The sequence below is a fragment of the Sapajus apella genome, unplaced genomic scaffold (assembly GCF_009761245.1).
Source record: "Sapajus apella isolate SASKATOON/1434 unplaced genomic scaffold, GSC_monkey_1.0 scaffold13, whole genome shotgun sequence".
NCBI classification, from domain to species: domain Eukaryota; kingdom Metazoa; phylum Chordata; class Mammalia; order Primates; family Cebidae; genus Sapajus; species Sapajus apella.
In genome coordinates, this window is record NW_022436953.1 from 4,019,526 (window position 1) to 4,038,423 (window position 18,898).

Below are 18,898 nucleotides of genomic sequence, written 5' to 3' on the forward strand. Positions count from 1 at the left end.
AGAAAGATGATTGGCTTCTTCTGCCAACTAGTAAGTTACTGTGGGGTGAGTGCAGAGCACAGGCCCCTTCCCACCTCTTGTGTGCTCTTCAGGAGCCCATCTGTCTCAGCCAGGGACAGAAACGGAGGGAGGTCCTGAGAAGTGGCAAGGACATTGGTTGGGGTGGGCAAAACACAGTCTCCTTCCTGTTCCTGGCCTGTGAGCCTACACACAGGCAGAGCTTTTTCTTTTTGAAAAGAATCGCAGCCTCAAATGGCCTTAGCAGCAGGTTAGGGCACAGAGACGGGTCGTCCTTGGTGCTGGTGGTGCTGGCGGTGGTGGGAGGGGAGGGCAGGCCAGGGCACTCGCCTATTGTAGTTGTGGATTGGATGCTTCCACTCATTCATTTCCTTTTAATTAACCCACATTCCTGGAGGAGAAATATTTACGTTGGCTCCCATAGAGGCAATCCTCAGACTGGAAAGAAGGGGGGAAGAAAGCCTGTCTTAGCAAAACAATATCTCTAAAGAGCTCAAAAAGAGACAATAGGAGAACAAAATGCCATTAAAATAGCCTTCTACCCCCACCGGAGTCAATGAAAACTTCATTTCACATGCTAATCCGCCACTCAACCCCCTTGTCTTCTCACAACACCTTTTCCGAGAGTGTTTGGGAAAAGTCTTCACAGTCAGTACACAGCTCCCTGCAGCTCAGACTTCTCCTTGTGTTAGTTCAGGGCCTCAAGTGGGGCTCTCGCTCCAGCAGCGGCTTTTTTCTCCCCCACTTTAATTTAAACAAAGACTTCGGAGTTCATCAACCTCCCACTGAAATTCACAGCTGCTGAACAAACTAATCCCCTCTCCCGGCCTTTCTTCCCTTCAATGGGCGCTTGGCTTCAAAGACACTTTGGGAAAGGACTTTGCTGGGGCTCACACTGCTTCATCAATAGAAGTTAGTGCAAGTATTATCTGAAGAGCAAGTGGCTTTACAAACAAATACTGCCTAACAATCCCTCCCTCCCAAACACACACACATCTAGCCCACAGACATGATGGGATCTACAACAGAATTAGGGCTAGGACCCCCTGGCTTCACACCCAGTCCCTTTGTATAGCTGAGCTCAGCCCTGAGGTGGGGTGGGGAAAACCCCCCACCCCCAACACACCCAGCAGAGGTCTGTCAGTGGCACTGGACACCTTCCTTTAACTTTCGTGATTTCTCTCCCTAAGCCTCTTCCCTGCTTTACTAGGGTGTCAGAAGCAAGAATAAAGAGGACTAGTGCCGGGGTGGTGGGTCATGCCTGTAATCCCAGCACTTTGGGAGGCCGAGGTGGGCAGATCACCTGAGGTTGGGAGTTTGAGATCAGCCTGACCACCATAGAGAAACCCCATCTCTACTAAAAATACAAAAAAATTAGCTGGGTGTGGTGGCGCAAGCCTGTAATCCAAGCTACTGGGGAGGCTGAGGCAGAAGAATCGCTTAAACCCAGGAGGCAGAGGTTGCAGTGAGCCGAGATCGTGCCATTGCACTCCAGCCTGGGCAACAAGAGCAAAACTCTGTCTCAAAAAAAAATAAAAGAAAATAAAAAAAGAAGACTAGAAAGGTAATGGCAAAATAGGACCCGCGGAGGCAATGACTGGGAGGTGACAGAGGAAACCAAATCAAAGCAGCTTTATTGCACCATTGAGTACATCACTGCATCAAATACAGTGCCACAAATGAAAATGCAATCAGAGGAGGCAGCCCTGAGACATGTGGTGGCTGAGAGTGAGAAGAGCCCCCAAGCCTTGAGGAGCAGTTGCTAAAGAGAATCGTTCCTTCATATGGCTCCTATTCCAGAACTGGGCTTCATCATCACAGAAAGAATGGCCTTGGGCTAGGGCTCCAGCATAAGTGGGGTCAAGAGCAGTTCTCCATAGGCTGTGGTTCCCCTGCTCCTATCTCATGCCTAAGACAGCTTCTGGCAAAAAGCAGTTCACTTTCCCTCTAATCTAGTCCACCCTTAATAACACTGGCAGATGAGAAATTCCATTTTAACAGCGCCAAAGTTTCCTCTCTTGGTTCTGCTCAGCACCCATCCCTCACATCCAAGACTTGTTCAAAGCGTGAACAGCAGTCAGCTCTACCCCAGACCCTGGGCTACAGAGAAATACGGACCTGGAAATATGAAGTAAGAGGCAGGGAGAAGGTAAGGGCAAGCTCATAAACCACAGAGGGGGAAACAAAAGACCCACAAGATGGGTCACAGCAGAGGTAGACTTGGAAGTAATGATCCTGTTCACCCTCTCAGAAGCCACTTGAACTTCTCCTGGGGGAGAAGATACCCTGCCCCAGGTCCTTACAGAGTATAATATTAGGGAGAGTGAAGAACTGACTCTGTGCCTTGCCTCCAGGCCTGGGAGAGTCTTGGGTAGATCCTAGAAGGCCAGGCATAAAGGAGTAAAAAGCAGGCACACAGCTGATTTGGAGCCAAGCCTGCAGCATCACATACCTGGCAGCAAGGAAAAGAGTTGGGAAAAACAATCTTTTACAAAAGTCCCCTCTTCTGCAGGGAGGAGTTAAGAACAGCAGAAGTGGCCTCCTAGCAAGAGAGGCTGCCTGGTTTAGACCTGCAGCTTATGAGCGATGGTGAGGACAGCCTTCAGGATAGGCATGAAGCTAGACACCTCGCTGAAGCTGCTGCAGCCCGCCACCTGGGCATGCGCTGCGAGGCCCTGCTCAAAGCTTCCTGCATCCACACATCGGGCAACCTGATGAAGCCCCGCCACGACATGAGGTGAGAGCTGTGGAGGAAGGGACCCATAGATTAGTGAGCCCAACCCAGGCCCTACACCGGCAGCCTGGAAGGGATAAGGGAGGACTTAAGTTCTGGGGCTCAGTTCAGGCAGGAGGCATGTATTTTGTGGGGACCCCAGGTCAGTGAGACCTATGGGAAGAAAAGACGCTGGGCTTCCTTTGGCCATGGTGATGGTGGGGGGGCAGGAGGCAGTGGGAGCACAGCTAGGTGTACTTACTGTCCCCTCACAGAGCTTCTCATATAGACACTCCAGACGCTTGGCTGCCTCTTCCAGCTTCCTTTTTGTCTTCTGCAGGGAAAGAAATAGATTCCAACCCCAACCCCCAAGGCTAACACTACCCAGGGCCATAAAGAATCATAGCATATTAGAGCTAGCTTCATTTCACAAAGGAAGTGAAGGCCCGAGAAGGAAGTGACTTGCTCAAGCTGGCGCAGCCAGCAAAGGAATGGCAGACTTCCTCACTCCTGGCTTCACCCTGCTTCCACTACTCCTGCTGTCTTTAGTCTCAATGCTGCTGGTCCTGCTACCAAGGAGCTGGACTTCAGACCAGACTTGAAGTCTCTCCCCCTGCTCCATAAGGACATCAAATAAGTACAGACAGAGCATGCCCAGAGGCAGTGAGAAGACAGTCACAAAAGGAACCGGTCCACAGCTGAGGTCCTGGAACAAGCTAGGGGTGCGAGAAGGGCACCGTGGAGAAGGCTGAGACTTACTAAGTCAGTTGCAGACAGGGAGCAGCGCTGGAGAAGGGCCTCGAAGCTGGTCTTCAAGGACTGATGCTCTGGAGGCAGCTCCTTCCTCTCCACTTTCTCAGGGGGCAGCTGCTGAAGTTGCTGATAAAGAAGTGGGGAGAAAGGCCAGAAGGGCAAGCTGTCCTTCTCATGGCTCCCCTAAGGATTAGTCCTCAGTGACTCATAGTCACACTGTTCCCATTAGAGCAGAGTGGAGGAGAGGAGCAGCCTCCCTTTCTTTGCAGTAAGGACACCTGGTACCTGCCCCCAGTCTCTCTCAGCTCAGAGACTGTCTCTACCTTAAAGAATGAGGCCCGTCTACCATGACCTACACCCAAGGAGGGCTGGAAGGTTTCCCAAGGGAGGGGAATACACTGTCCCTGTCACCTGCAGGCTGCGTTCTCCTGGAGCTCTTGGGGGAGCATGACTCACACCGGAGACAGGGTGCTGTGAGGGAAGAATCCCTCGCAGTTCAGGGGAGAGGCTCATAACTGGAGCAGTAATTGGTGCTGGGGGTATAAATGTCTCTGACAGCTAAAGAGACAGAAGGAAAGACACATGAGTCTAAGCTGAGAGACTCCATGGCTCTGGTTTTGGGGAGTGGCGGGCATGATAATGAACAAAGAGGCAGAAGAGTGAGTGTGGGAAACCGGGAAATGAGGAAACTTGCGTAGGTGTGTAAGAGGGAAAGACAAGGGTCCTGAGGGAAGGAGAGTAAGTGGGAGGAGAGTGGGGACAGCCTGAGAAGGGGAAGGACTGACTGAATCCTCTAAGGAATTAGAACGTAGATCACTGGGGAATGTACAAGGGAGTGGGTGGGGAAAAGATGCATTGACCTTGTTCCTCTGGAGGTTTCCCCTGGAGGCTGGAGCATCTTTCCAGGAATCTTGAGGTCCTATAGGGTAAAAAGATAGAGGTTTGTAGGTGCATAGTGAAAAACACTGTTAGTTTTTGATCTGAAAGCTGGAAGCATTCTTTGAGTTGGAGTCCACCATACCTCCCACTGCAGACCATCTACACTCCTGGCCACCCTCCCCCAATGGGACCCCAGCCCTCTGGCTTGAGGAAAGACTCCCAAAGTAGTGGGAGAGGCAGGGGAGGCAATAACCCACAAGAGGGACCCACGGAGGGAAGACTGACCTGGGTGAGGAGTCATGACGCCAGTGGTTGGGAGGACACTGGAGCATGGGGCACCTGGGACCCCCGGAGGAGTTGACACAGGGAAGCTCGCAGGAGGGGCTGGGGTGTGGGAGGCCATGTGGCTGGGACCTGGTGGTCTCACAGGAAGCAGAGGGAACAGTCTAGGAGTCTTAGGCAGGGAGGTAGAGCCAGGCTGCATGATGTCTGGGGATGCCATGGGTAGAGGGGAACCAGGAAGGGGCCATGTCCCAGGGAATCCCACAGGGTTAGGAGCTTGTGCCCTTTGCCCTCTTAATAGCTGTGGCTGAGATGAAGCTGAAGTGGAAGAGAAATAGGTCATTTGTCACTAAACTTCAATTCAGGAGCATCTCAGAGCATATCAGGGAGAAACAGGATAGCAACAAAAAATTAATAATGAAGCCGGGCGCGGTGGCTCACGCCTGTAATCCCAGCACTTTGGGAGGCCGAGGCGGGTGGATCACGAGGTCAAGAGATCGAGACCATCCTGGTCAACACGGTGAAACCCCATCTCTACTAAAACTACAAAAAATTAGCTGGGCATGGTGGCGCATGCCGGTAATCCCAGCTACTCAGGAGGCTGAGGCAGGAGAATTGCCTGAACCCAGGGGGCGGAGGTTGCGGTGAGCCGAGATCGCACCATTGCACTCCAGCCTGGGTAACAAGAGCGAAACTCCGTCTCAAAAAAAAAAAAAAAAAAAATTAATAATGATTAATACATGTACATGGAAATCTATAATTTACAAAATTCTTTTAACTATATTCCTTATGTGACTGACCTTCAAAACAATCTCATAGGGTTGAAATAACCAACACAACACTTTGGCTTCGTACCTTTGGCAATATACCAGTGACAGCATTAGGAATTCACAATTCTCAACTTCCAAGCTCCTGTCACTAGACAGACATACAGACCCCCAAATCCATGCTGGCCATGCCAGTTGCTTTCCTGAGACCTCTGTGCTCTGCCTAGATAGAACTTCACTGACTCACTCACCAGGCCTTACCCCAGGGCCCAGAGGCAAAGGCTGGACGGCCTGGGACCCAGGTGCCCTGTAGTCACTTATATTCTGCGTCCTGGGGGCCTGATAAGGGTTAGGATGGGATGGTGTCAAGGGCATCACTGGTGACGACTGAGGGGTGAAAAGCCTTGGCCTTGGAGATGGAGCTGGAACCTATGAAGAGAAAAAAGCATCAGCTCTTAGAAAGGAAAGAGAAAGGTAAGTAATAGAAAACAGAAAAACAATGGGGAAAATTAGTGAAACAAAAACTAGTTCTTTGAGAAAAAAAATCAGTAAAACTGACAAACATATAAAAATTGATAAAAAGAGAGAAGACATAAATCATCATCAGAGATGAAACAGAGACTATTACAACAGGCCCAAAGCCATTAAAAGGATTACTACGTTAAATATGACAAATAACTTGACATTCATATATTTGACAACTTATCAGCAATGGGCCAATTCCTTGAGAACCACAAACTACCAAAACTCACTCACAATGAAAGAAGATCTGGGTAGTGTTACAACAATTAAAGAAATTGAATTTGTCATTTAAAAGCTCCCAAAGAAGAAATCTCCAGGCCAAGATGGTTTCACTGGAGAATTTCACTGAACAATCAAAGAATTAATACAAAGTTCACATAATCTCTCCAGGAAACAGAAGGAGCACTTCCTAACTAATTTCATGAGACCAGTATTACCCTGATGCCAATACCAGAAAAAGATGTCAGAAAATAAAACTAACATCAATATTTCTCATGAACTTAGACAAAAAAAAATCCTCAACAAAATTTTAGCAAATCAAATAATGTATACAAAAAATAATATTCCACAAGAAAGTGGGATTTATTCCAGGTCATGCAAAGCTGGTCCAATATATCTAAAAACCAATCAATTTAATCCCCTATATCAACAAGCTAAAGAAGGAAAATAGTATGATCACAGAAATGATGTAGAAAAAACATCTGACAAAATTCAATACCAATTCATGATCTAGTACACAAGGTGTTATGGTCTGAATATGTTTCCCAAAATTCATGTGTTGAAAATCCTCAGTGCAACAGTGTTGGGAGGTGGGACTTTTTGGAAGTGTTGAGGTCATGAGGGCTCTGTCCTATTAATGGATTAATGCCACTATAAAAAGGGCTTGCAGGAGTGGGTTTGCTTTCTCTTGCCCATCTCGCCTGCCATGTGAGGACACAGCAGCAAGTCACCATCTTGGAACCAGAGGCCATACCTGCTGATGCCTTAATCTTGGACTCCAGAACTATAAGAAATACATTTCTGTTCTTTACAAATTACTCAGTCTGTGGTATTCTGTTATAGAGGCACAAAATGGACTAAGACACAAGGAATAGAGGGAAACATCCTTGGTCTCATAAAGAGCATCTACAAAAAACCTAAAGCTAACATCATACTTAATGCTGAAATACTGAATGTTTTTCCTCTCAGACTGGAAACAAGGCAAGGACATTCATGTTCACTATTCTTTTTTTCTGAGACGGAGTTTCACTCTTGTTGGCCCAAGAGTGCAATGGTGCAATCTCAGCTCAGTGCAACCTCCACGTACCGGGTTCAAGCAACTCTCCAGCTTTGCCTCCTGAGCAGCTGGGATTACAGGCATGCACCACCACGCCCAGCTAATTTTGTATTTTTAGTAGAGATGGAGGTCTCACCATGTTGGCCAGGCTGGTCTTGAACTCCTGACCGCAGATAATCCACCCACCTTAGGTTCCCAAAGTGCTGGGATTACAGGCATGAGCCACAGCACCGGCTCATGTTCACTATTCTTAGTTAACATAGACTGGAAGTCCTCGTCACTACAGTAAGGCGTGAGAAAGAAATTAAATGCACATAGATTGAAAAGAAAGGAAACTATCTGTTTGCAGATTTGCAGACAACATGACTGTCTAATAGAAAACTCCATGGAATCCACAAAAAACTTCTAGAACTATTCAGGAAAGTCACAGGATATAACCACATCAACACATAAAAATCAACTGCATTTCCACATACTTACAATGAACACATGGCAACCAAGATTCAAATATAATATGATTTGATTTTAAACTGCTCAAGAGAAAATTAAATACTTAATAGGCATGGGCTGATAGGTGATATTAAAACAATTAAACTCTTAAGTATGAGCTGGACAAAATATGTACAGGATTGGTGTGATAAAAATTATAAAACACTGATGGAGAGAGCATTGGCGAGACATGTCACGTTCATGGATTGAGAGACTGAAGCTAGTAAAGATGTCAATTAGGAACTTGTATATGAATACTCAGCAGCTTTATTCATAATAGCCCCAAACTGGAAACTACCCAAATGCCCTTCAAAGTTTGAATGGATAAAAAAATAAAAACCATGCTACATTCACACCATGAAGTACTACTCTGGAGAAAGTGGGAGATAGTAGTTGACCTTTGGTAAGGGGGCAGGTGCCCAGAGCGAGAGGCTTCTGCTTTAGGCTGTAGTGGGCACTTGGCTGCCAGCCCAGTGTGAAGCGGGGAGGATGGAGAGAGAGGCGGGGCTGGCTGGGGACAGGGTGGCTCAGGGATAAATTCGCAGCCTGAGAGGGGGTGAGCTGACACTGTCCCAGCTGCCACCTAGACTCAGAGCTCCATCCAGCTCTCCAGCGAAGACATCCCAGCCATGGCCATGCAGAAAATCTTTGCTCGGGAAATCCTGGACTCCAGGGGCAACTCCACAGTGGAGGTGGACCTGCACACAGCCAAGGGCCGATTCCGAGCAGCCGTGCCCAGTGGGGCTTCCACGGGTATCTATGAAGCTCTGGAACTAAGAGATGGAAACAAAGCCCGCTATCTGGGGAAAGGAGTCCTGAAGGCTGTGGAACACATCAACAAGACTCTAGGCCCTGCTTTGCTGGAAAAGAAACTAAGTGTTGTGGATCAAGAAAAAGCTGACAAATTTATGATTGAGCTGGATGGGACCGAGAATAAGTCCAAGTTTGGGGCCAATGCCATCCTGGGCATGTCCTTGGCCGTGTGTAAGGTGGGAGCAGCTGAGAAGGGGGTCCCCCTGTACCGCCACATCGCAGATCTCGCTGAGAACCCTGACCTCATACTCCCAGTGCCAGCTTTCAACGTGATCAACGGGGGCTCCCATGCTGGAAACAAGCTGGCCATGCAGGAGTTCATGATTCTGGCTGTGGGAGCCAGCTCCTTCAAGGAAGCCATGCACATTGGTGCTGAGGTCTACTACCACCTCAAGGGGGTCATCAAGGCCAAGTATGGGAAGGATGCCACCAATGTGGGTGATGAAGGTGGCTTTGCACCCAACATCCTGGAGAACAATGAGGCCCTAGAGCTGCTGAAGACGGCCATCCAGGCAGCTGGTTATCCAGACAAGGTGGTGATCGGCATGGATGTGGCAGCATCTGAGTTCTATCGCAATGGGAAATACGATCTTGACTTCAAGTCACCTGATGATCCCGCACGGTGCATCACTGGGGAGAAGTTCGGAGAGCTGTATAAGAGCTTCATCAAGAACTACCCTGTGGTCTCCATCGAGGACCCCTTTGACCAGGATGACTGGGCCACTTGGATCTCGTTCCTCTCGGGAGTAGACATCCAGATTGTGGGGGATGACCTGACAGTCACCAAGCCCAAGAGGATTGCCCAGGCCGTTGAGAAGAAGGCCTGCAACTGTCTGCTGCTGAAGGTCAACCAGATCAGCTGGGTGACTCAATCGATCCAGGCGTGCAAACTCACTCGGTCTAACGGCTGGGGAGTAATGGTGAGCCACTGCTCTGGGGAGACTGAGGACACATTCATTGCTGACCTTGTGGTGGGGCTCTGCACAGGACAGATCAAGACTGGCGCCCCCTGTCGCTCGGAGCGTCTGGCCAAATACAATCAACTCATGAGGATCGAGGAGGCTCTTGGGGACAAGGCTATATTTGCTGGACGGAAGTTCCGCAACCCGAAGGCCAAGGGAGAAGCTGGAGGCTCCAGGACTCCACTAGACAGACCCAGGTCTTCCAGACCTGCTTCCTGAAATAAACACTGGTGCCAACCAAGAAAAAAAAAAACAAAGAAATACTACTCTGCAATACGAACGCATGAACTACTGGTACACACAACTTGAATGAATCTCAAAGAAGCTATGCTAAGTGAGAAACGCCAATCTCAAAAGGCTACATATTGCACGATTCTATTCACGTAACAATCGTTAAATAACAATGATAGAGCCAGAGAACATATTGGTGAAGCCAAGGATGCGAATGTGGGACAAGTGCAGCTATAAAAGTGGTAACACAGGAGAGTCTTGTGGTGATGGTAAAATGGACTGTCTTGAATCTGGTGGTTACAGACCACAATGTGACAACACCGCGTAAACACACATAACAATACGTAAAACTGGTGGAAACTGAATCTGAAATCTGAATCTATGGATTGTATTCATGTTAATTTCTTGGTTTTGATACTCTACTGTGGTTGTGTGAGATGCTGACGTGGGGGGGAGGTGGTGTTGGGATGCAGGAGACATACCAGTACATTTCTTTGCCACCTCCTGTGAATCCATAGTTATTTTTAAATGAAAAGAGGGAGAGGGAGAGGAGGAGAGGGTAGGGGTAAGGGGTGAAAGGAGAGACAAGCGAGGGTAGAAAGGGAGGGAGAAAAGGGAGGAAAAAAAGGAATTAGGCTAGGGATTCCTAATTGAAGGTGGGACAAGTTATCAGAGCTTCTGCCTGATAACTGTATCCAAATCTCCCTGATTCTGTTCCCCAGCTTCTCCAATAAGCTTCTGGCCTTGTATGTTAACAGTACCCAATCCACCTGGGCACTTTGGCCAGAACCTCCTTCCTTTCCCTCAGCTTCCCAGCCACACATACACCTCTCCAAACTATCAGCAATTCTGTCAGTTCTATCTACTAAGTACTAAGTATCTCAAATCCAACTTCACTGGCCAGCTTTAGGTTAGTTCATGTCTTCATCATCCCTTGCTATGGCCTCCTGACTCCCTCCAGCCTGGCCCTTCCTAACATACAGCTAATTATATCACTCCCCTTCATAAAACCGTTCAACAGCTCCTCCCTGTCAAGTTCTTTCGCACAGAATGCTACGTTCTTAGTGACTGAACTCCTACCCCATTGTTCCAGCTTCATCTAACTTCACTTCACGGCCACAAACACCTGTGTTGCGGCCCCAATTAAACATCAGTAATCCTCAAAAGGCCTCAGCTTACTCTTGCTTCAGTCTTTGTACCTGCTATTCTCTGTGCCTGAAACAGTCTTCACCTACCCATTCCTTGGCCTAAATAACTTTTAATTTTTGAGACGCTGATCAAACATCAGACGGATTCTGAAGCACTCCCTGAACTGCCCCACCAAGATCACCATACAGAGTAAACCGCTTTCTTCTGTGTGATCGTATAGCCCCTTGCCATACCCCAATTATGGTACTTAAGAATTTTACTGTAGCTATTTTTTACATATCTATCTTTCCACTAGACTATGAGCTACTTGAGGGCAAGTATCACGATTTTTGCACCTTTATGTCCTAAGAGCCTAGTAGTTGTTCAATAAACATTTATTATAAAAAGAACCAAATCTATGTTCTATGGAGGTTGGGAATTTTCATCAGTTTTGTTCATTAATATATTCCAAGTGCCCAGAACCACGCTTGACACATAAGTATTACTGAATGAATGAACTAATGAATTAACAAATAAGGTCTTACCTGGTGAGAAGGCTGGGATCCCAAACCGTAAGATGATATCTCTTTAGAGTGGCGGGTAGCTCCCACAACAATCCGGGGGAAAGGGAAAGGGGGAGATTGTTTGCCCAAAACAGCAGAACCTTGGGCATGAAAAAGCCGATCTCTTAGTTGCTGAACTGGTGGCTATAAGTTTTAATGAGGAAGAGCTGTGTCAAGTTAATTAAAATAATCAAGGCCCCAGGTAGCAGTCAAATTTCAGCTGACCCTCTATGCCAAGCTTGTCCAACCCGTCTTATTTTGTTGTTGTTCTGTTTGGTTTTAGGCTTTTAGCAGCCTGAAGTCATGGTTTTTGGTTTCTGTCTCTAGTGATAAGTGGAAAAGAGGGATGAGGAAGGGGCTTTACTGGACTAACCAGAAACAGAAACTAAGAACTCACCACTGTATTCTCACCCTTGGACAACCCCTGCTGTACACTCCAGCCCCCTTAGAAATGACTTAAAGTTGCTGAATTCCCGCCAAACACCTGCATGCCTCCCTCCTTGCGATTCTTTCTGCTTAGAATGCCCTGCATCTGCTGGTAAGCTATTTCTCTTTGAAGGTCCAGCTCAGCTGTTTTAACCATTGGGAAACCTTCCTTGACTTCTCCAGGCAAAAATCAGTCCCTTCCCTGGACTCCCACAGTGCTCAGTATAAGCTTCTGTTATGGCACCATAAGTCACTGACATCTCATCTTCCCCCAGTAGATTGTAAGGTGCTTAAGGGATTCGATCTTGTCTATCCTAGGAGCTTCGGCATTAGCATAGTGCCTGGAACATGGCAGTGCTCAATCAATATTAGATGACCAAATGAAACGGTTTGCTCTCTCCACATGGCCCCACTTACCTGAGCACAGTCACTGGGGAGAAAGCTCATGGCCGTGGCCAGGCTGCCCTGGGCTGCCAGGAGGTTGGCATACTGAGTGACCCTGTAGGTTGTGGCAGGGCCTGGGCTCACCCCAAGAGGACCCTGCAGTAGCTCCAAGCTCCTGTTAAGAACCATCACCTTCTCCATCAGGTCCTATAAGGACAAGGATGAGGGTGGTAAGCTCTCATCGAGGCATATCCTGCTCTCTAAGCCCAGGCAGCTCACTCAGGGATCTCCTACTATTGGTGGAGATGAGGGTACCTGGCCATACCTAGGTGAACGCAGCAGATGATGACATGTAAGAACCATGACAGAGAAGGGACGCTTGGCCTCACCTCCCAAGCCGTTAGGATTGGATTTAACTGGACCCATCTGGGTCTTACATTTTTGTACATCTCTGCCTCTTCCTTTTGCTTTTTGACCCTTTCTGTGTATACATCATCAACCACAGAGTCTGTTACCCTAATTGTTTCATGTGCAACTTTTGTCTCTACATGAGTCTGTGACCCTCACTTTCTGTGGTGACTCACAGGACACCTGGTAGTTTAGATCCACAGAATTTTTCACAGTAGCTAATAGAAGGGCCACGCCACACTTGCTCAAATACTGAATACACTTGTAAAACCAAACCTGAGATAGGAAAAAGATTATGAGGACTAACAATGAAGCAGCTGCTGCTTGGTCTCCTCTGAGGGAAGAAGAGACAATCCCAGACACTGAGGACCCTTTGCTCCTCCCTAAAACCCTGGCTCCAGCCTGTCCCAGAAGATTCGACTCTGCTAGCTCTGCACATCCTCCACCGCTAGCCTCCTAAGGGTCTGATATGGAGTGGCCAGTACCCTGAAGAGAAGGGGTACCTGCAGAGCCATGGGGGACAAGGCCTGCTGGCCTTTTGCCCAGCACTCCACCAGCCGCTCCACACTCCCTGAGCATACATAACAGAGTCGGGCTTCGGAGGTTAGGGCCCTGCCGCCCTCCTGTTCCATGCGAGTTCCCAGCATGTCTGCAGAGAGAGGGAAATTTCATTAATGGCACAGCTGCCTTGTGCGCCCCTCCATCTCCTGTTTGGAAACAGGGAGAGGACCATGAGCTTGGGACAAGTAGCTACAGTGGCTTTAAGACAACACTGAAACAGAGTGTTACTGTACAGAGAAGGGGAAAGTGCTCACATCATGATGTGACAAGACAAAGTAAAACAGGACAACAAAGGATCCCCTCTGAAAGTAGGGGCATGCACTGTGGTCCCTGCCTCCTGGCTGGGCCAGACTCTAGCCCTGACAACATGGCCTGGCTTCCCAGAGCTCGGGCTCCTCCACCTCCGCCCTGCATGCATCCCTTACTCCACGCTGGAGTCACACCATTTTACCCTGAAGCCTGCGGCCACACCTACCACAGAGCTCAGGGAATTTCTCTGGGCCTGAGTACGTCAGTAGCAAGGCCAGTGCCTCTCTCCAGTTCTTCAGGCTACAGGTACACACCACATCCTTCCAATTCTTCTGCACAACACAGGCTAGAAGCTGTAATGGGCAGAGAGGGAAAGAGGCCATCAGCCATCCATCCAGCATAGACAGCAGGAGTCCTACACAGGCCTCCCGTTAGACCACTGAGTAGGGGCCAGTGGTGAGGTGGGGGCGGTTAGAGTAGAGAGAGAGAGGCAGGCAGATACTCAAACACAGGTCCCAAGGTGTGAGTATGCACCTCACGACGTCCCAGTAATCCCCTCCCTTTTTCTCCTGCATGATGGGCAGTTACCGAGGAGATTTTGGTTTTCTTCTTGGCCAAGTAGCGCGCCTGTGTTTGTTTCAGCAGGTCTGTACCCCCGGCCTGGGCCAGGATAATGGCATCAGCAAAGCGTTCTTCCTTCAGACACAGCTCCACAGCCGGGCCCAGCTCCCCAAGCAGAAGGGCCTGGCTTAGGAGTCCATCAACATCTGCAGGCAGAAGCAACCCCTCTGCATGAGTTGCTCTCAAACCCTAACTTCCTGCCCCTGGCAGGGCCCACAGCACACCCTCTGTATCTCTGTATCACTCAGCCTGCTTTGCTCCAAACTACACCCTCAAGCTTCATTCCTTGGCAACAAAATGTATTTTGGTGCCCAGGTCTAAAGACAGGGCCCAAGACAAGGGAGGGAACTGGCACAGTGTAAGGTGTGCTTGATCACCATGGGCAGGGTTACAGTCCTTTCAGCAAGGATAGAATAAAATCTCCTGATAGAAGGCCTTCCATAGGAAGGACCTATCCATGAAAATCTATAACCAGAGAGCTCTAACTGGTAAGTGACCCACTCAGCATTTGAGATGGTGGGAGGAAAGCATGAGGCAGGGACAAGAAGGGAATGTCTCAAGTCCAAAACCTCTGGGCCCACCTGCTCCTAAGCAGAGACTCTCTCTCCCTCAGGGTCAGGGTACCTTTTGTGATGGGGATCTCCCAAGGAGTCATGTTCTGAGGGACCAGCTCATCAAAGAAGGCTGAGGAAGCAGAGGCTTCCTCTGTGGTGTGTTTGGAGGCCTGTATAAGGAAGGACAGAGGTGACTACTTAGGATGGACCCAGAAGACAGAGAGCTGGCTCAGTAGCTCTGAGAGGTCTACTGTTTGGCTGTTAATGGGTAAAACTAAAAAAATAGCCAGGTAACTTTTGGGAAGGGCCACAGTTCATGGCTAAGACACAGTTCTTCACCCTCAGTCCAAAAGTTTAGGGACTGTGTGTCTCTAGTTCTAAGAGACTCGGGAGTTTGAAGACTTCTACAGAAGCTAAGCACATACAGAGAGCAAAGAAAAGGCCAGGAAGAAAAAGGCATCCTAAAGGCAGGTTTCATGTGTTACTCTAGGTCAGGCTGACTGGGCTGCTACCACACCTGGCTGCAGAAGCCCTGTTGTCTGTCACTGCTGAGGTCATTTCCCTTGGGCTGAGGACTCTGACCTAGCCCCACATCACTCTTCAACCATGTGGCAACCTGCAGGGAGAGACCTATGAAAACCACTCTTTCCAATGTAAGATCAAATAGCATTATCCTCTTTTCCCACCTCCATACCCTACCAACTGGACTCTCTGAGACCCCTGGTCTATTTTTCTGAGAAACAAACTCTAGGATGCAAAATGCTCACATATGCAAAAATAAGGCCAGGAACAGGTATTCTGAGGTGGTTTCCTCTGGCAACATTCTCTTCTTCTCTTCAGCAAGTACACATTTCTGATGTGAAAAGCAGCTTACCTTCTTCTGAAGCTCATCTTTACTGTATCCTAAAAGCTTTAGGAATTTCATTCTGGAGTCTTGCTCTAAGGTCACCTAAGAAACCACACAACACAGAAAAGATTCCATTAAATGAACATAAATGACCCTCTTCCTACACCAAGCTGGGCATCTGTGCCAGTATGCTCTCAGTTATAGTTCTTTGCACTACTAGAAGTACCCTCAGCAGTCCTATGCCATCTCTCCCTTTTCCTCTCCAGATCTGACTTACTGATGGGCTATGGGCAATGTAAACATAGCCCCCTGCCCCTTGTGTGTGAGAATTTGACCTTCCATTGACTTCCTAGCTCTGTTACCCTGCTAGTCTAGTAAGAGTAAAATGCCAGCTGTTCCTAGGCAACATGCTTGTGATTGGTAAATTGCATCTGGACTGGAACTATGTAACCTAGAAATAATTAATGTGGACAACATGCTACATGTTTCCCTGATTGCAGTGGCTCTTGTAACGGGACAGATTCCTTGCAGGGATTCTGGAAGCTATGCTTTTAGAATTGGTAGAAGATATATTGGCTTTTGTGGGCAAGAAACTTCTAAGTCAGGGCAACTTATACACCTGCCTAATTCTCATCTTCTTATACCTGAGCTGTCTCTGGGGGGCTGAAGAACAGAACTCTGAATTGTTGCATGACTGCTGAAAGGAATCCCACAGAAGATGCCTGCCTGATGCTACCCTGCTGCGGTCCCCATCCCATATCTTTCCAAGGAGACCGATGCCAAGTGTAGCCTACAGTAGTCTTACGGGTCTAAATGTTTCTTTGAGAAGACATCTGGTAGAAGTTGCATGGATATAGTAAACAAAGTCAGCTTCCCACTCAATGTCCCAAATACCAAGGAGCAAGCCTTTCTGAAGCCCCTGTAATCTTGGTTTGCTGTCCCAGGTCCTTAATTTATTCTGCACTGAACCATGATTTCTAAACATACCTTTCTCATAGTCTCTCTGGGCACCCTTCTCCTTTCATGCTCTTCCCTTGGAAATGTTCACCACACCCAACCAGGAACCCGTGATGGACATCTCTGGGGTAGCTTTTATACCAGAATGTCGGCAAGGCATGGTGGCTCACACCTGTAATCCTACCGCTCTGGGAGGCTAGGGTAGGCGGATCACCAGAGTTGGGGAGTTTGAAACTAGCCTGGTCAACATGGTAAAACCCTGTTGCTACTAAAAATATAAAAATTAGCAGGGCATGGTGACAGGTGCCTATAATCCCAGCTACTCGGGAGGCTGAGGCAGGAGAATCGCTTGAACTCAGGAGACAGGGGTTGTGGTAAACTAAGATCATGCCATTGCACTCCAGCCTGGGCAACAAGAGCAAAACTCCATCTCAAAAAACCAAAGCCAAAACCAAAACAGAATGCCCTCTGTCCTGTAGGTACCACTGTCCCCTTTGTTCAGCAGAGTAAAGGGTGAACTCCTGACCACTCCCTCTTTCCCATCTCACCATTCTTGGAACTTGTATCCTGCTTACGACAAAAGTATCACTTTTTACTCTTTTCTTCTGACATCATTCTCTAGCTTCACTGTATAGTCAAGGTCTTTCTCAAATCCTTTTTCTCTTTCCTAACTTCCTGATGTCCACCTTCATAAAGCTCTACTGTGCCTAAAGCTCAAATTTCAAGTCCCTCTCAGATGCCCTGGTACAGGCCCAATCCTTTCTGCATTCTTCTGTGCCATTCCAAAAATTTGCACAATGATCCCACTGACTGACCAGTCAGCTACTTCCCTTTCTTCCTTCAGATCTCTCACTTGCTCATTTCCTTTGACAGGTCTAGTGCTTCTCCTGGTGTCATAGTAATCTTGAAATTAAATGAGAACTGGAACTGAATCCACGTCTCCAATGTACAGAGGCACCTGAACCCTACGGACCACTCCAAGGACGTGCCTTGGGTTACTTGAAACAAACTCAAAGCCTTCTTATGACAATATGTCCTTCTGATTAATCTTCTTCCTTTCTCTTCTTCTTCTCTTTCCTTCCTTTTTTCTTCCTCGCCATTACCTTACCTGCCCTTTGGCATGATACCATGAAGGCCTTTGCCTTGGCCCTGGCAAAGTATCTAGGACATCGGCAATAGTAGCAGCAAAGGACCACATCTCGTGTATTCCCCATCTTCCCTAGCCACTTCCCAAATGGCCTTTGAGCTTCTGGTAAAGGGTGAAGGTTTTTCGTCTAGATGGTAGGTACGGCGTGGGGAAAATACTAATGGGAGTCAAGGCCTCTGTAATCTGGGGCCCAGTGTGCTTGCACCTCTCCTGCAGGTGACACAGGTTGTAGTTCCAGGCTTTGGGGAAACATTTCTGAACAGCTAGCCTTCAGGCTTCCTACCTTCAGGAACTGCCACAGCATCTTTTCGCTTTGCAGTAAAGCTTGCTGGCTCTTGTTCTCACAGTAAGTCAGTAGATTTCCCGATCCCAGGGCCTCCTGCAGCTCAGTTGATCGAATCAGGAATTCAGATTCTGTGGTGACTTGATGGATGACGACTAGGCGGGGGCAAGGCTGTGACACGAGATGCGCAGGGGTGCTGGGGAGGCCAAAAGTAACCAGCTTCCCTCCAAACTGGTGAGGAGAAGCAAGAAGGGTAAAGGTTACACCTTCAAGCCAAAAACTAACACTAAGTCAGATTCACTGAGAAACCATCTAATGGTTGACCCTAGGCTAGGAAATCAATAAAAGAAGAGAGTTCCTGAAGGGGTAGAATAGGATCAGGACTCTAGTATCAAATGTGTCTCCCTACCAAAACCACTTCTGCACTCTTAGCACCATCGGCTTCAAACTTCACCACACAGTACTCACCTTCTGCTCACCTGTCCCGGTACCACCATTCTCCCAGTCACCTGGGCTAAATACCTCAGCATTAGCAAAGTCTTCGCATCCCCTACAGCCAAGCAATGACAACGTCCTACCTCTTCTTGCTCACTGTCTTTCATGCAGGTCCACTCTATCCCATTCCCAGTGTTAGTTCACCCAGGTTACTAGAATAGTGTGCCGGCCTTCCGTTCTTTTCCTTCCTCCACGCCTTAGGCTTCTCTGATATTGCTTGTACCACCCTGCTGCTATTCAGGAGTTTGTGTGGTTTCACAAGGCCACAGGAAAAAGCTTAAGCTCCCCTGCCTGCCGTGCACAAACCTCTGCAAAATCAGGGCCAAACCTATCTTTCCCAGCCTCTCTTTCCCTGCTTGCTTATTACAATCACTCTGCATCCCTAAAATGCCTGGTGTGTTCCTGTGCCTTTATCCACAACACCCCCACCTGGAGCATCCTTCTCACCAAATTAGATGCCTTATATAAAGCATCTGGCACAAAATAGGACCTTAGACAAGCCCTTTTTACTCCAGCAGTTCTCAACTCTGGCTGCATATTAAAACCACGTGGACAACAATCCAGGCTTGC

At 48.1% G+C, this 18,898-nt stretch overlaps 1 protein-coding gene and 1 pseudogene across 12 annotated transcripts in view; one reads left to right on the plus strand and one right to left on the minus strand.

Moving 5' to 3' along the window:
- Window positions 1-2,582: 2,582 nt before the first annotated feature.
- SEC31B (SEC31 homolog B, COPII coat complex component) overlaps window positions 2,583-18,898 on the minus strand; it is a 33,120-nt gene continuing 16,804 nt past the window's right edge. For all 11 annotated transcript variants that reach the window (XM_032281316.1, XM_032281307.1, XM_032281305.1 and 8 more), the window contains 16 exons: window positions 17,834-18,064; window positions 15,474-15,548; window positions 15,117-15,215; window positions 14,670-14,769; window positions 14,013-14,191; window positions 13,651-13,777; window positions 13,118-13,263; window positions 12,240-12,413; window positions 11,379-11,540; window positions 5,664-5,841; window positions 4,649-4,963; window positions 4,345-4,403; window positions 3,896-4,042; window positions 3,491-3,610; window positions 2,994-3,065; window positions 2,583-2,762 (listed from right to left, as the gene is read on the minus strand). In XM_032281316.1, the coding sequence (XP_032137207.1) occupies window positions 2,583-2,762; window positions 2,994-3,065; window positions 3,491-3,610; window positions 3,896-4,042; window positions 4,345-4,403; window positions 4,649-4,963; window positions 5,664-5,841; window positions 11,379-11,540; window positions 12,240-12,413; window positions 13,118-13,263; window positions 13,651-13,777; window positions 14,013-14,191; window positions 14,670-14,769; window positions 15,117-15,215; window positions 15,474-15,548; window positions 17,834-18,064 (2,364 nt within the window). The remainder of the gene's footprint in view (window positions 2,763-2,993; window positions 3,066-3,490; window positions 3,611-3,895; window positions 4,043-4,344; window positions 4,404-4,648; window positions 4,964-5,663; window positions 5,842-11,378; window positions 11,541-12,239; window positions 12,414-13,117; window positions 13,264-13,650; window positions 13,778-14,012; window positions 14,192-14,669; window positions 14,770-15,116; window positions 15,216-15,473; window positions 15,549-17,833; window positions 18,065-18,898) is intronic.
- LOC116553800 lies at window positions 8,151-9,727 on the plus strand (annotated as a pseudogene). The gene has a single exon (XR_004269915.1). The product of XR_004269915.1 is annotated as a beta-enolase pseudogene (transcript).